Below are 12,971 nucleotides of genomic sequence, written 5' to 3'. Positions count from 1 at the left end.
GTGTCAGTGGCAGTCAGGTCGTCGCGCACAGCAGCGTTTTAAAGCGAGAAAGCGTTTTGTTAAACAAAAACAAAACTGTGAGCCGGTTACACCCGAATCCATGCACGGTATACGGATGCTACAAGTTCTGACGCCCATCGCCGAATCTTCTCCTGCCTCCCCGCACCCAGTTTGAAGACACTGAACGCCGTCGCTGTGAGACTCCAGGGGTTCATGTACTGGAAAAATGAAGTTTTGTCCCCTCTTTCAGAGGGAAATAAGATTCTGTCCGAAGGAATTCCCACGAAGCAGGTACTAACACTTTGGAAACGGCTGAGCTTCAACTTTGTGCGTAAAAGGTTCAGATTGGAGAGGTACCCCACTTATGCACTGTTTGGGCCTTCACTGTTTGGCTTAGACTGAATTAGCCCTTTATGTGACGGCGTACAGCTAATGGTGTGTGCGGTGTAAAGACGCAATAAGTCGCCTCAATGTGAAATCCTTCTGATTGATCAAACTGTTTGTCCTCTCTCCTGAACGTTCAGTGGATCTACCTGCTGCTGCGAAAACGCGCAGTTTATTTGCAGCCCGCAGCATCTTGTGCGTTTTGTTTTGTCTCTCTGTGATGTCACAAGAATCACTGCTGTACTGAGATCAGCTGCACGCGCCAGCCGCCGTGAAGAGGCACGCGCCTCTCTGTTATGAATAGCGTGATTTGCGGTCCGCGAGCCTCTCGAGCGCCGCCAATTCGCCTGAGAAGAATTGGATTTTAATTACAGCCATTAAAAATCAAATTTGCAATTCTTTGGGTGACCCGTTGCCTTTTTCTGATTGACAGTTGAAATTGACACTCCGGGTCCCTCTTATCCACAGCGTTACAAGCTATTTGTAATTACAGGTAGTTTTTTCCCCCTCCACTCTCGTGTCCTGGATTGCGAAGAAAATACTATTATTCTGAGAGGCATGGGTTAAGGGGAAGGGAAAAATCAATCCAAATTGAAATAGCTTCATTAAAATGTGCCTTTTGTTGCGGGGGCCCTTTTAGCAGTTTTAACCGGGGTTTATTGTCAGGACTACTTTATATAGGAGTAGCCTTCAAGGGCTGTCTGCAAATGTCTCCCGAGGATTTCTCTGCTGAAGATGAGACTGGGAAAGTGATGAAGACTTGCCGCTTACTGAACGTTGTCTTATAGGTGATCTCTACCGAGCATCAGAGCACACCGGGAGCCTCGCGCTGCAGTGTGGACTCTAAACACACTCCAATGGTGAGAGCTTTATTGCCTGTTTATGCTTTGAAAATGTCTGGATCATTCAGTGCGCCTACCGCGCGCAGTAGTTGACCGCTTGGCCAGTGCGCATCCGACTGCACGTGGAATTATAGTTAGGATTCATGCAAATATTTGTTTTACATTTGTGAATTATGCGCGCATTGCTGCAGACTACATGATGAAAATGGCGACATCTGCAAAGTGGCACTGTGGGGATGAGGATTATTCTGTGTGTTTCTGAGCTGTGCTGGTGCCCTCTTGCAGTCTCACTCGGACGGAGAATCCCAGCGGTCCAACATGGAGCGGGAGGACACTCGTTCGTCCCCCAGCACGCCGTCCACCCCCTCGGTGTGCTCGCCGACCTCTACCACCAGCTCGGTGCCGTCCACGGGGAAGAACGTGTGCGCCAGCTGCGGTCAGGAGATCCTGGACAGATACCTGCTGAAGGTGAGAGGCCGACCGCGCGCCCTCCGGCTGAAACAGGCTGAAACTGCCTGCTCAGTCCGGAAATTCTTTTTTTCTGGGGGGCGTCTTGTTTATTTGTTTACTCCTTTTCTAAACGTAGACAGACAACAAATAGCTTGTCTGCACAGGACCAGCAGAAGCGAGTGGAGGAGGGTGCCAAGTTGACCCTGGTCCTGTTTTGGTTTGGAAGGCCTGGACTGAACTTTAGGCGTCCTTGCTGTCGCTTTTAAGAAACATTATGCAGAGATACAACTATACATGTGAAGAGGGCCGACAGATATACCTTGTAATACATTCATAACTTATGTAATAATTACTCTATAGCCGTATGAACGTACAAAACACAGAAACCTCAGACACAGAAGCCCAACTGTTTCTAGCTTGAACAGATGCACCCTAATATTTCCGGAATCAGAAATAAAGCAACAGACGGTGTTTGGGAGACGGCGGGCACAACAGGGATGTTTTGGTTTTTGCTCTTTTACAGCGTCACTGTCACTACGTCCCAGTCTTTACTCGCGTGCTTCCAACCAGTCTTTACTCGCGCGCAAATGGGTGTGTTTGTTAGGAAGTGTTATTAGTCCATTAGTCCATTATCTGACTCTATTCTGATCTCAGTCTGCAGAACAGACACAAGGGAAACATTACTGTGACAGTTATTACATATCTAATTTGAGGTAAAATACACATTAAGTCTATAAAAATATTTTCATTTTCAAAATTAATTTGATCTTTGTTGTTGTGTCGAAGCTCAGGCCTATTAGGATATTATTGGTTGGTAGTTTCTCTGTAATAATCTTATCAATCTTTTTTTCTATAAAACTGACTTCATAAAAATATTTTGTTTAGTAATTTGTATTAACTATAAATAAATAAATAAATAAATAATTAATGATAAAAATTGATCATGCATTCTCTTACATAACACATTCAAATATCCTGTGTGCAGCACTTAAAGAATCTTCATTAATGGTAGTCTTCTGTTTAAAAAAGAATTAGCCCTCACACTGGCCGATGCTGTAAATATTTGTATGTAGATAAATCAACATCTATTGATGTGAAAAGTCTTACAATTGTTAAAATAAATGATTCTTTGGTAAATTAAATTGCCATCATTTTTACAGGCTGTGAATGCTTTTATAAGCAGTTCATTGAGCAGCATAATGGTCATAAGCTCCACTTTGAACAAACGTACATTTCTAAAATGAACAGAGCAAAAAAGTGTAACGTGATTTTAACGTGTTTAGACTATCGAGACCTTTTCTAACTGTTTATTTTACCAGATACCTCTCGTGATCTCTCGCCATCAACAATTAGGCCAATTTTGATTCATCAGATATCAGTATCAGTAAAATACCAGTAAAATATTTAGAAAAAAGCAGCGAGGTGACTTTGCTATCTGATGTCATTATTATAGATTGGTCTCTTGTTTTCCACGACTGAAAATTATGTTTGGGTTTTTTTTCGTTTTGCTAAAAGTCCATCATAATTACTGTTGAACGAAAACATTGATCAGAAAATGTTAGTGTGTTAGGACACAAGTAGGATTCTTTAGGGTTCGATATTTTTAAATATGCATTTCAGCAGCAATATTAGTCTGCCTTTATAGACTAATGATTTAATTTTTTTTTTTTTTTAAATATGGGTTAACCCTAACCCCTAACCCTAACCCTAAGGTATATAATAAAGTGTTGCTATATCACAACATATGATACAAGAAGTGATCTCTATAGCAACACAGACGGGCTAAAATGCCGTAATATATTGATATTAAAATGGTCCCGTCGTAGATAAATTATAGCAATATTCCTTAATGACTATAAACTAATTATTAAACATCACTGTTATGGAAATTGTATAGAAATATGTTTTTATTGGCATTATTATATAGTAATACCTTAAAATATTTTGACGTCAATATAAACTGAGCATCATAAACAGGAGCTTTCTGGGAATAATGAATATCACAGCAATACGTACATACATTCATTAAGTCCCCGCTGTAGTGATTTATCATCCCTGTGTGTGTGTGTGTGTGTGTGTGTGTGTGTGTGTGTGTGTGTGTGTGTGACATGGCTGCTGTCTCTTTGCAGGTGAACAACCTGATCTGGCACGTGCGCTGTCTGGAGTGTTCTGTCTGCAGGACGTCGCTACGTCAGCACAGCAGCTGCTACATCAAAAACAAAGAGATCTTCTGTAAAATGGATTATTTCAGGTAGGGTAAGTTTATGACCGTGTTTTCAAAATACCACGTCTACTCTGCCAACACAGCCAGGCCTCCCTCACGTCGTCTGCAGCTCTCTCTCTCTCTCTCTCTCACACACACACACACACACACACACACACACACACACTTCCTTTGAGATGGATGCGGGTTGCCTCACGTGTTCTTGAAAGACCTTTTCAAAAACTCTCAAAGTCTGAAACAAAATAAAAGTCTTTAAGTGCGTAACTGAAAGGTCCACAGTTGTATTATGGCTATCCAAAGCACAACATTTCCACTAGCTACAAAAAGAAAGTCATATCCCGCCTACCAAAATAACGTGCTTTATCTTAAAAAGCTTAAAAAGAAGTATTGTAGTTTCTGGAGGTTGTATAGGCTGTGTTTTGGGGGATTCATTTCCCCGTGGACCATGTCGGATCAGACAGGCCCTGGACCCGTATAGTTTCCTGGACACAGCAGTTATCGCAGTCTTTAACTTCTCAACACACAGTTATTGCACCACGTGCCACGGAGCGCGCGGTGGCAGTTTTATCATCCGCAGAGGGACACGTGGAACAAACGGAAATCGCCGGAATTGTCCGTTTGAGTGTGCAGCTATCTGAGTTTTAGTCGCTCCCTACAGGCAATCAACACGTTAAGTGCCACGAAAAATGCCTCAGTTCTATTCTATCTATCTATCTATCTATCTATCTATCTATCTATCTATCTATCTATCTATCTGTGCAAGATGAAAGACAGCTCTACAGTAAATAAATATAGAGACACACACACTTTGGGAAAGAGAGAGAGCGAGACTGTGTGGATTTAATGTAATTCAGCGTTGAATTCACCATCAGTTGCATACTGCACTTGTGTTTGCATGCAGCAGAGGAGGAATAAGAGTTGGCTGTCTGATGCTTTTTACTCATAGATTTGTGTGTGTGTGTGTGTGTGTGTGTGTGTGGTATCTGAGGGTTAAATGGGGTTCACACCAGCAACAGCATATAGTACAATTCTGTGCTGTAGCCTGAAGCATGCTTTATATATTTTATGGACACACATGCCCGTGTGTGCACGTTTGTGTGTGTGTGTGTGTGTGCACATGTGTGAGCGCTTGGAGCTGTGAGTGAGCTTTGGTGTTTGTCTGATTGAAACCTGACACCAAGCCACCGCTCTGAGGTTCATAATCACCAGCAATTAGTCGTCCTCCACCCCAGACCCTCAGGCCTCCAGACCAGCAATTAGACCTCCCCGTGTGTCTGGTCAGCATGTTTCTGATCTGAATGTGACTCCTATCCAAACTAAAAACACACACACACTAAGACAGATATGTGCACACATCAAAATATGAAAACATGAATATGAAACATTTACATGCACATATTAGCAAGAATGCACTGTACACATTGCCCCCTTTTACAACTCAAAAGAACGTGCACACACTTGCACGCTGACACAGCCACACACACTGAGATCTCTGTTTATTTATGCATGTCCAGCAGCTGCCAATCATTTTGCTCATTGCTCACAAAATGGAGATTTTTGTGTTTGCTCTGCCACATCATAATAATATTTTACCTGACCCGTCTCCATTTAAATGCTCCTTCACCATTCACCCCTCTCGCCCTCAACACTGCTCCCTGCACTGTGAGCCAGTATTAAGCATGCAGAGTGGATATAAAATATGTCAGAGCATTAGAAAATGGGAATGAGTGGTGGGCTACAGACGTGGCTGTCACTGGGTCACATATTATATGCTCATCAGAGAAATCTTACACTGTAATTATATGAAATACAGTAATTGTGATTAAAAAGCATGCCTGGATATAGAAGCGATGAATGTGTTCACACTAGTTGTTGACCCACCAGGGTGAGGATTATTAGTTTCGCCATGAATTTATTACGTAATATTATTACTTTAATATTAAAGACACAGTACAGATTGCACAAATTCATTCAGCAGTTTTATGTCTACCAGTGTGCAGCAGTTAGCTACATGTGCTGTAATGCTAGATTCTGAAAGGTCTTATTTCATATTATAGCTGAAATTATGGGTCCATTTCGCCTCTTGTTAATAATGAAAAATAAACAAGAACACAAAAAAAATGAAACCTGAGCAGCTTCACATTCAAACTACTACAGCTGTTGTAGTGTTGTGACCTTTGAGAATCACTGCATTAGCCTATACTGAATTGCAAAGCTAAAGAACACATTTGGTTGAAACTGAGTTCAAATCTGACTGTCTTGTAAAGGTTTTACAATATGAGAATTATTATGCCATAGAAATGTGTAATTGTCTAAACAAAACAAAAATTTGCAGGGACTACAAAACAACCAAACCGCAGAGTCAAAATTGAGAAAAAAAGTAACACCAGATAAATGAGTCCTGCTAAATCTCACTAGCCTAGCTTAGCAGGGCAGCAGTGATTGCAATCTGAGCCTCCAGTGACCTTCATATGATTTGGTGTGGTTACGCTACATTTAAATCACATTTGAATCTATTGATTAATTCGTTCAATTGGAAAAGAAAGCTAAGAACACATTTTGTCTGTAGACACTGAGGGTGCAAATTATGGTTTTACAACTTGTGTATCTGTTACGTAGCTCGACAAAGTCGCCTTCAAACTTCAAATCCTTTTTTTCTCATCTTCCCGGGTTGTGTAGTTACTCCTCTCTGCATTTGTAAGCCAGTACAGTATTTTTTGATGAATGATATGAACTACGGTTGTTTAAATTCTACATTTCATATGTCAAAATGTCAAGATGTAAGACTAGTTTTTAGTTTCAAAAACTATCATAAGACATAAGACAAAATCATAAGACAAAACACAGCATTCAATACAGGTTCACGGTCTGCTGTGTAGAGTGACTCTAATGATAGGAATGAAAAGCAAAGTGATTCTAAACTTGATTTGATAGTCTGGATATGCTGAAGGTCAAACTGTTAGACAATTTGCAAACTATAGCTGAGTCTTCTACTCAAAATGGTTTCAATCTCCTCATTTGCATAATAATATTTGTAGGTTTAGATTAGATAACATTAGAAAAACAAGAAATTATTTAACAAAATCTTTCAGTAACAGTGAAACTTTGCTGTAAACCCGGAGCCTGTACAACGGTTACCTCTGTAAATATAAACTGTAATCTGGGTTTAGGCCAGATTTAAACTAGGCTAAACACCACTGCGAGTCCAGATCCTCTGGGCTGGTTTCAAACCTCTGGAGATATTTCCTCATCTGTGTCAGCCTCTCATCTGGCTTTGGACTGACAGCTGCTTTAATGGGGTGTAATAGCAGGAAATCAGAGTGGGTTTCCCTCCATATACATGTGTGCATGTGTGTGTGTGTGTATGGGGGGAGGAAGGTGGTGTGTGTATGTTGGAATAGGGGGCGCAGGACAGAGCCCACGCTGTGCCTCTCAAACCCATGTCAGGCCTCAGGGGCTTGCTTGCTCACTCACACACACACACACACACACACACACACACACACGCAAACCATTTCTTTATCAGCCTCCTCCCCTGCCCCCCCCCCCCCCCCCCCCCCCACCTCCCTGCAGCCCTCCCTCGCCTCGCTCCGTAGAAACATCATCCTCATCCGTGAGCTGCAGGCCACACAGGAAGTTGCATTGCTGCACTAATCAGGGGCACCCTGTGATACTGACAGTGTAACCAGAGTCCATGTATGTAGGGAGCTTTGTGGGTGAGACGTGTGCATGTGTACGTGTCTCCTTATGCATGCATGCATGTGTGTGTGTGTATTGTAATAATAATTATTCATCAACCCACCTCTGGTTAGATGATTAGGTCTCCATAGCAACAAAGACGAGTAACCGTGATTTGAGTTTTATTAAGAACTGAATGAACTGAAATTATAATAAGACATCTGTCAGACATTTAAATAAAGGCTGCTCTGTCAAAGCAATGAAATAGATTATTCATTTTGTAAAATGGTTATTACAAAGAATACTGCCACACTGCAGTCTCAAAGATCAGAGAATACGGTTTCTTTTGAGCAGGGTTAATATGTTAAATCTGTTGAAGAAGTTGTCTGTATTTAGATCCATTTTCCCATCTTAGCTTCCCATACAACAAGGCCTAGCGCAAACCTCGCATCTCAAAACCACACAGTCAAGCAAGAAATCTCTCAGGACAAATCTGATAGAGATTAGAGTATTCTCATAGCACATCAGAAATAATCCAAAAAATGTGTACCTCCTCAAGCCCCTCTTTCAGCAGCAGGTGAATTACTGTAAAAAAAAAAGAGATAGAAGTAAAGATTAGACGAAAGAAGGGGAGCAAATAGGAGACGTCTGGGGGAAAAGGGAGTTTTGCGGTGTAGGATTTTCCCTCTTGTGAGTGATATAGGGGGCCGAGAGGATTGACATTGCTCCAGAAAAAAAGATGGGGCGGGGGGTGGGGGGGCTCAGAGGAGATGAAGATGGAGGAGGAAGAGCGGGTTAAAACAAGGGATGATTTGCAGCTTTTCTGGGTTCTGTCTCGGAGCATGAAACTGACAAGCTGTCATGCTAGATTAGCTGCAATGTTCCACAATGTTTTCCTCTTTACTGTAGAAACAGTCTGGAATTCTCCATAACAATCTGAGATGATACGCACATACAGTACAGTAAGCCACGGAGTCGATTTGTCTCCGGAGTGGCTTTATTTATAAGAGGTTTTTTTGGTTAAGTTGCACATATCTGTGACAACTTAAGCCCTCTGTAAGTGCCATGCCAGCTAATTTTATTTCAAGGTCACCACAAAGACTTTCCCCCGTGGTTTCATTGCTAAAATGCTGAACTGAATTTGTTTGTTATGACGAATACCAGACGCTCTGCTTTTTATTTGGACATTGTTGTGTTAATGAAAAATATAGTTCAGTTGACAGCGACGATAAAAACTAGGCAGACAGACAGATGCAGAACGCTACTCAAACAGTAGCCGTTTAATGATGACCTATAAATATTCTCAACCATGTTACATGCATGAAAACGGAACTTCTAGCCAACAAGAGGAGGGGCACGAGTTTGTGAGATGTCAGGGCTATAGCGTGCTTTCATCCCAGATAGAGTGGACTTGAGTGCACTGATGCGCTGCCAAACCCACTCACTTGGCAAACCTCGTGCTCTCCGTCCCCCTGCTCTCTCTCTCTCTCTCTCTCTGTCTCTCTCTCTCTCTCTCTGCCATCGACGCTCTTTACTTTGCTATTTCCATCAGCCACTTACTTCCTCTCTCCATGTCTACTCTTTTCATCCTGCCCTCACCAGTTCTTGCCTCCTTCATACCTTTCAACTACTGACTGCTCTTTGAATTTGGCTCATGTTTGTGATGCTGTGCTCGTATGAGTTTTCTCTTTATCTCTGCTTTCCTGCTCAAATGAAGACAATCCCATCAATATGGAAATGTTTCTAATTTCAGCTAAAACCAGGCTGTATGGTTCTCTGTTATTCTTCTTGCCCCCGGTTTTACCCTTGAGGCAGCACTTTCTCGCAGGCTGCTTACAAATCCTGCCTCCTTCACCAGAATTGGCAGCTGCTGACCCCAACAATGGCCCATAACCTATCCATAACCATCTCAAACCTAAAGCGTTTTATACTCATTAAACCCATAATGTGCTATTTAAATGAGCAGCTTAATCTCTTTTGATTCTGGTGTTAAACAGGACATTTGTATAATATTTCAGTTGTATTAAAATGGAGTTTTGTTGGATACCAGACAGTGTCAGCTGCTCTGTGAGCCCTATCTCAGTAAGGCCGGTGATAATCTATATTTTTCATTCTTTCAATAAATCCAATTAAAAGACCAAAGTATTGTATATGTATTGTATTGTATATGTAGCCAAAGCCTGACGTAGCTTATTGCTCTCTGCCATAGACCGCCATTGTTGTACTAAAACTATTAAAAAGACGTAGTGACCTTCATTACGATGAACACAAGCGTATTCTGAGTCACTTCTACACCATCCTGCTGCTGTAAATACTCTCTAAAACACCAAGTGTGTATTAATCCGCAGCTGAAAATAGTCCCCATCAAATGCATTATTCACTCTTGTTTGAATAATGTTTGTGAAAAATGACAGTGCCTAGCTGTTTTAGGAAAATACTCAGCATTTTTTAAAAGATGAAACTATATATTTGTGGCCTATTTTAGTGTAAAAAAGCGAGTGACTAACACATTATTGGTTTTGGTCTTTTCATGGGATAAGTTGACACTAAGGAAAATATAGAATAAAACCATGAATGTTAGGGTAATTAAATCTATGGCAGTCTTTACTCTGTCTCTGACCGTGTCCTCTTTCACCCTTCAATCACAATTCAACATTTAAAATGTTTATTTCAGACACTATCTTGCTTTGAGCTCATGAGGAAATTGTCTTAAAGCATTTGCTGACCTAACAAATGTTTGTTCACTGCCTCGCCTACCTCTTTCCGTAACTCTCTGTCCATTTATCTTTCATCGTCTCCCACGGTGCCCCTCTACCCCCAACACCACCCACCCATTCAGAACAGTAAGTCAGGTGGTTTAGGTTTATGTGCCGCCTGACCTCACTGTTGCTATCAGTTACAGCGGGGCGATCTAGAGTGATGTCATCCAAGTCTTTCTTCATCTTCCACTGTGTGTAAAACCACCCCGGTTTACATGTGTGTCGGTGTGTTCCCTGGTGTGTGTGTCTGTGTTTGTGTGTGTGTGTGTGTGCACGAGCGTGTGCACATGTCAGGGCCTTCATGCATCAGCCAGGAAATTGCAGGTGTTGGTTTGTTTGCATTCAAGGCTCAGCTTGCAGCCGCAGTCACGAGTCTTTTCTGAGGGCCACATCCTCCTCCAAGGTTTCTTCCTTAAACCCATTGAGTTCTGCCAAAACTTTAAGTTTAAAAACAATTATTTTCAACTTCAGCTCTCTCAAAATATTTTTAAAAGAAAAGGACGTCTGTGCATGTTTCATTTTATGTGTGTGCTATCTGGAAATGCCCTTGAGATAAGATTTAAATCTACCACTGCAATTTTCTCTACTGAAATGGTTTACCCCATCAGCGTCTCACTAATTCCTCATTCTGTTTCTCTCTCCTGCTTCTCCTCCTCTGCCCCTGCTTCTCTTTTTCTCTCCCTCACAGTAGGTTTGGTACTAAGTGTGCCCGCTGTGGACGGCAGATATACGCCAGCGACTGGGTGCGCCGCGCAAGGGGAAACGCGTACCACTTGGCATGTTTTGCGTGCTACTCGTGCAAGAGGCAGTTGTCCACGGGAGAGGAGTTTGGCTTGGTGGAGGAGAAGGTCCTGTGTAGGATACACTACGACACCATGGTGGAGAACCTCAAACGAGCGGCTGAGAGTGGTGAGTAGTGGTTCTGGCAAATTTACTGCAGTGGTTCTCTGTGGCTGTCCAGATGTTTGCTCAGGAGCCCTCCCAAAACAGAGGTTGTCTGAATTTATGCATTTGACTATATTACATATCACTACATAATCTACCTTTGTACACTTTCTTATATCATTTCTTAAATATGATTTAATATGTTTGGCCTGCTACTTTCTGATTTCTCAGTGGTTCTGATGGATGCCCACATAATGAGTGGATTAGTGGGTCATGTTACAAGAGCTCAAGACCCTCGAGTTTGGGACCCAACTGAGAAATAAATTCCTTTATAATACAGTGTCCAAATCCTCTAGTTCAAATACATCTCCTGGGACTATCTTTGTCATTTTTAATTGTTATTCAACATGTGTCTGTCGTGTTTTTCAGGCAATGGAATCACGTTAGAGGGAGCAGTTCCCACAGAACAAGACAGTCAACCCAAACCGGCCAAAAGGGCACGGACATCCTTCACTGCAGAACAGCTACAGGTCAGACAAACGCATCTCAGGCCAAAACCAATGCGTTTCCAATACAATTTGCAGCTTATTTTGTAAAATGTGCAGCACTCTCACCACATTTGAACTACACTCTAACCCTAAATGCAATATGTACATGTTCTCTGTAATAATCAGCCGCGTTTGACTTTTATGCTAATGTTTGTCTCACTATGCAGATCATGCAGGCTCAGTTTGCCCAGGACAACAATCCAGATGCCCAGACACTACAGAAACTGGCCGACATGACAGGCCTCAGCAGGAGAGTTATACAGGTCAGTACACAGAAATCCACACTGTTCTGCTACCAATGACTCTACTTATGGTTATGGCACAATTTTAGCTGCCAATATATCATAAAACGTTCAGATATGCACGCTTATATTGCTAAATATATTTTCACAGTTTTGTGTCTCATTTATGACATTTGAAAATGTACTTTTGAAATAAATCAACATATTCTATTTCAAGAATGTAGCTACATGATGTCTGGTTACATTGCGTCTTCATAGGTGTGGTTTCAAAACTGCAGAGCAAGACACAAAAAGCACACGCCCCAACACAGTGGGGCCCCCCAAGGTCATCCCCAGTCCAGGATACCCTCGTCCCTGCCCGATGAGCTGCATTACTCCCCCTTTGGCAGTCCTGAGCGGGCGCGCATGGTGGCCCTTCACGGGTACATCGACAGTGAGTTGTAGTTTACTTTTGTGCGGTAAATAGGCACACTTTCAGCTTTTGTTTGTACTTTTATTGACCTTTTTGTATGTTTTTTGTGTGCTCTCCAGGTCATCCCTTTTCCATGCTGACCTCTCAGAGTCTCCCTCACCAGGCCATGTCGCTGCCCCAGCTCCCCCTCAGCCGCTAGCACTCCACTATGACCCTTATAACCCCTAAACGTCCGGATCCTAACCCTTGATCTCCCACCACTGACCCAGAGGTCATGCAGGAGTCAGCTTGGAGAAAAGACACATCTTATGGGAGCCCTGCCCACTCGGAAACAGAAAAAGAAATGGAAGAAATAGGAAAAACTAAGACACATCCGTCCTTATGTTTTTTTCTCCCTGAGGACAGGAATATCCCCCCTGCAGCCACTCTGTCAAAATGATCGTGAAGCATTTACCATTAGCAGGAACTCACTGACTGTATTTTACACCACCTCAAGGACCCATTTTGCTTCACATGTACAGCATCCTCCACTCTACCCAACCACCCT

The 12,971-nt window shown here is 42.3% G+C and overlaps 1 protein-coding gene across 1 annotated transcript; it reads left to right on the top strand.

Moving 5' to 3' along the window:
* The first annotated feature begins 213 nt into the window (after positions 1-213).
* lhx6a (LIM homeobox 6a) lies at positions 214-12,649 on the top strand. Its single transcript, XM_070924717.1, has 9 exons — positions 214-291; positions 1,173-1,244; positions 1,512-1,694; positions 3,806-3,927; positions 11,026-11,246; positions 11,652-11,752; positions 11,938-12,033; positions 12,271-12,445; positions 12,544-12,649. Exons 1-9 carry the CDS (start codon positions 214-216, stop codon positions 12,621-12,623), a joined length of 1,128 nt encoding a protein of 375 aa, XP_070780818.1. The 3' UTR covers positions 12,624-12,649.
* The last annotated feature ends 322 nt before the right edge of the window (positions 12,650-12,971 follow it).

This window comes from Enoplosus armatus, chromosome 18, assembly GCF_043641665.1.
Source record: "Enoplosus armatus isolate fEnoArm2 chromosome 18, fEnoArm2.hap1, whole genome shotgun sequence".
In the NCBI taxonomy this organism is placed as follows: Eukaryota; Metazoa; Chordata; class Actinopteri; order Centrarchiformes; family Enoplosidae; genus Enoplosus; species Enoplosus armatus.
Note: the sequence above shows the minus strand (reverse complement) of the source record. Positions and strands in the feature narration are given on the sequence as shown.

What these genes read in the sequence shown, in the direction of transcription:
- lhx6a (XM_070924717.1), top strand. Translation starts at nt 214, where the DNA reads ATGTACTGGAAAAATGAAGTTTTGTCCCCTCTTTCAGAGGGAAATAAG. An exon ending in TCACTGCAGAACAGCTACAG is followed by an intron (nt 11,753 to 11,937) that starts GTCAGACAAACG and finishes CTCACTATGCAG; the next exon opens with ATCATGCAGGCTCAGTTTGC. An exon ending in CCTTCACGGGTACATCGACA is followed by an intron (nt 12,446 to 12,543) that starts GTGAGTTGTAGT and finishes TGTGCTCTCCAG; the next exon opens with GTCATCCCTTTTCCATGCTG.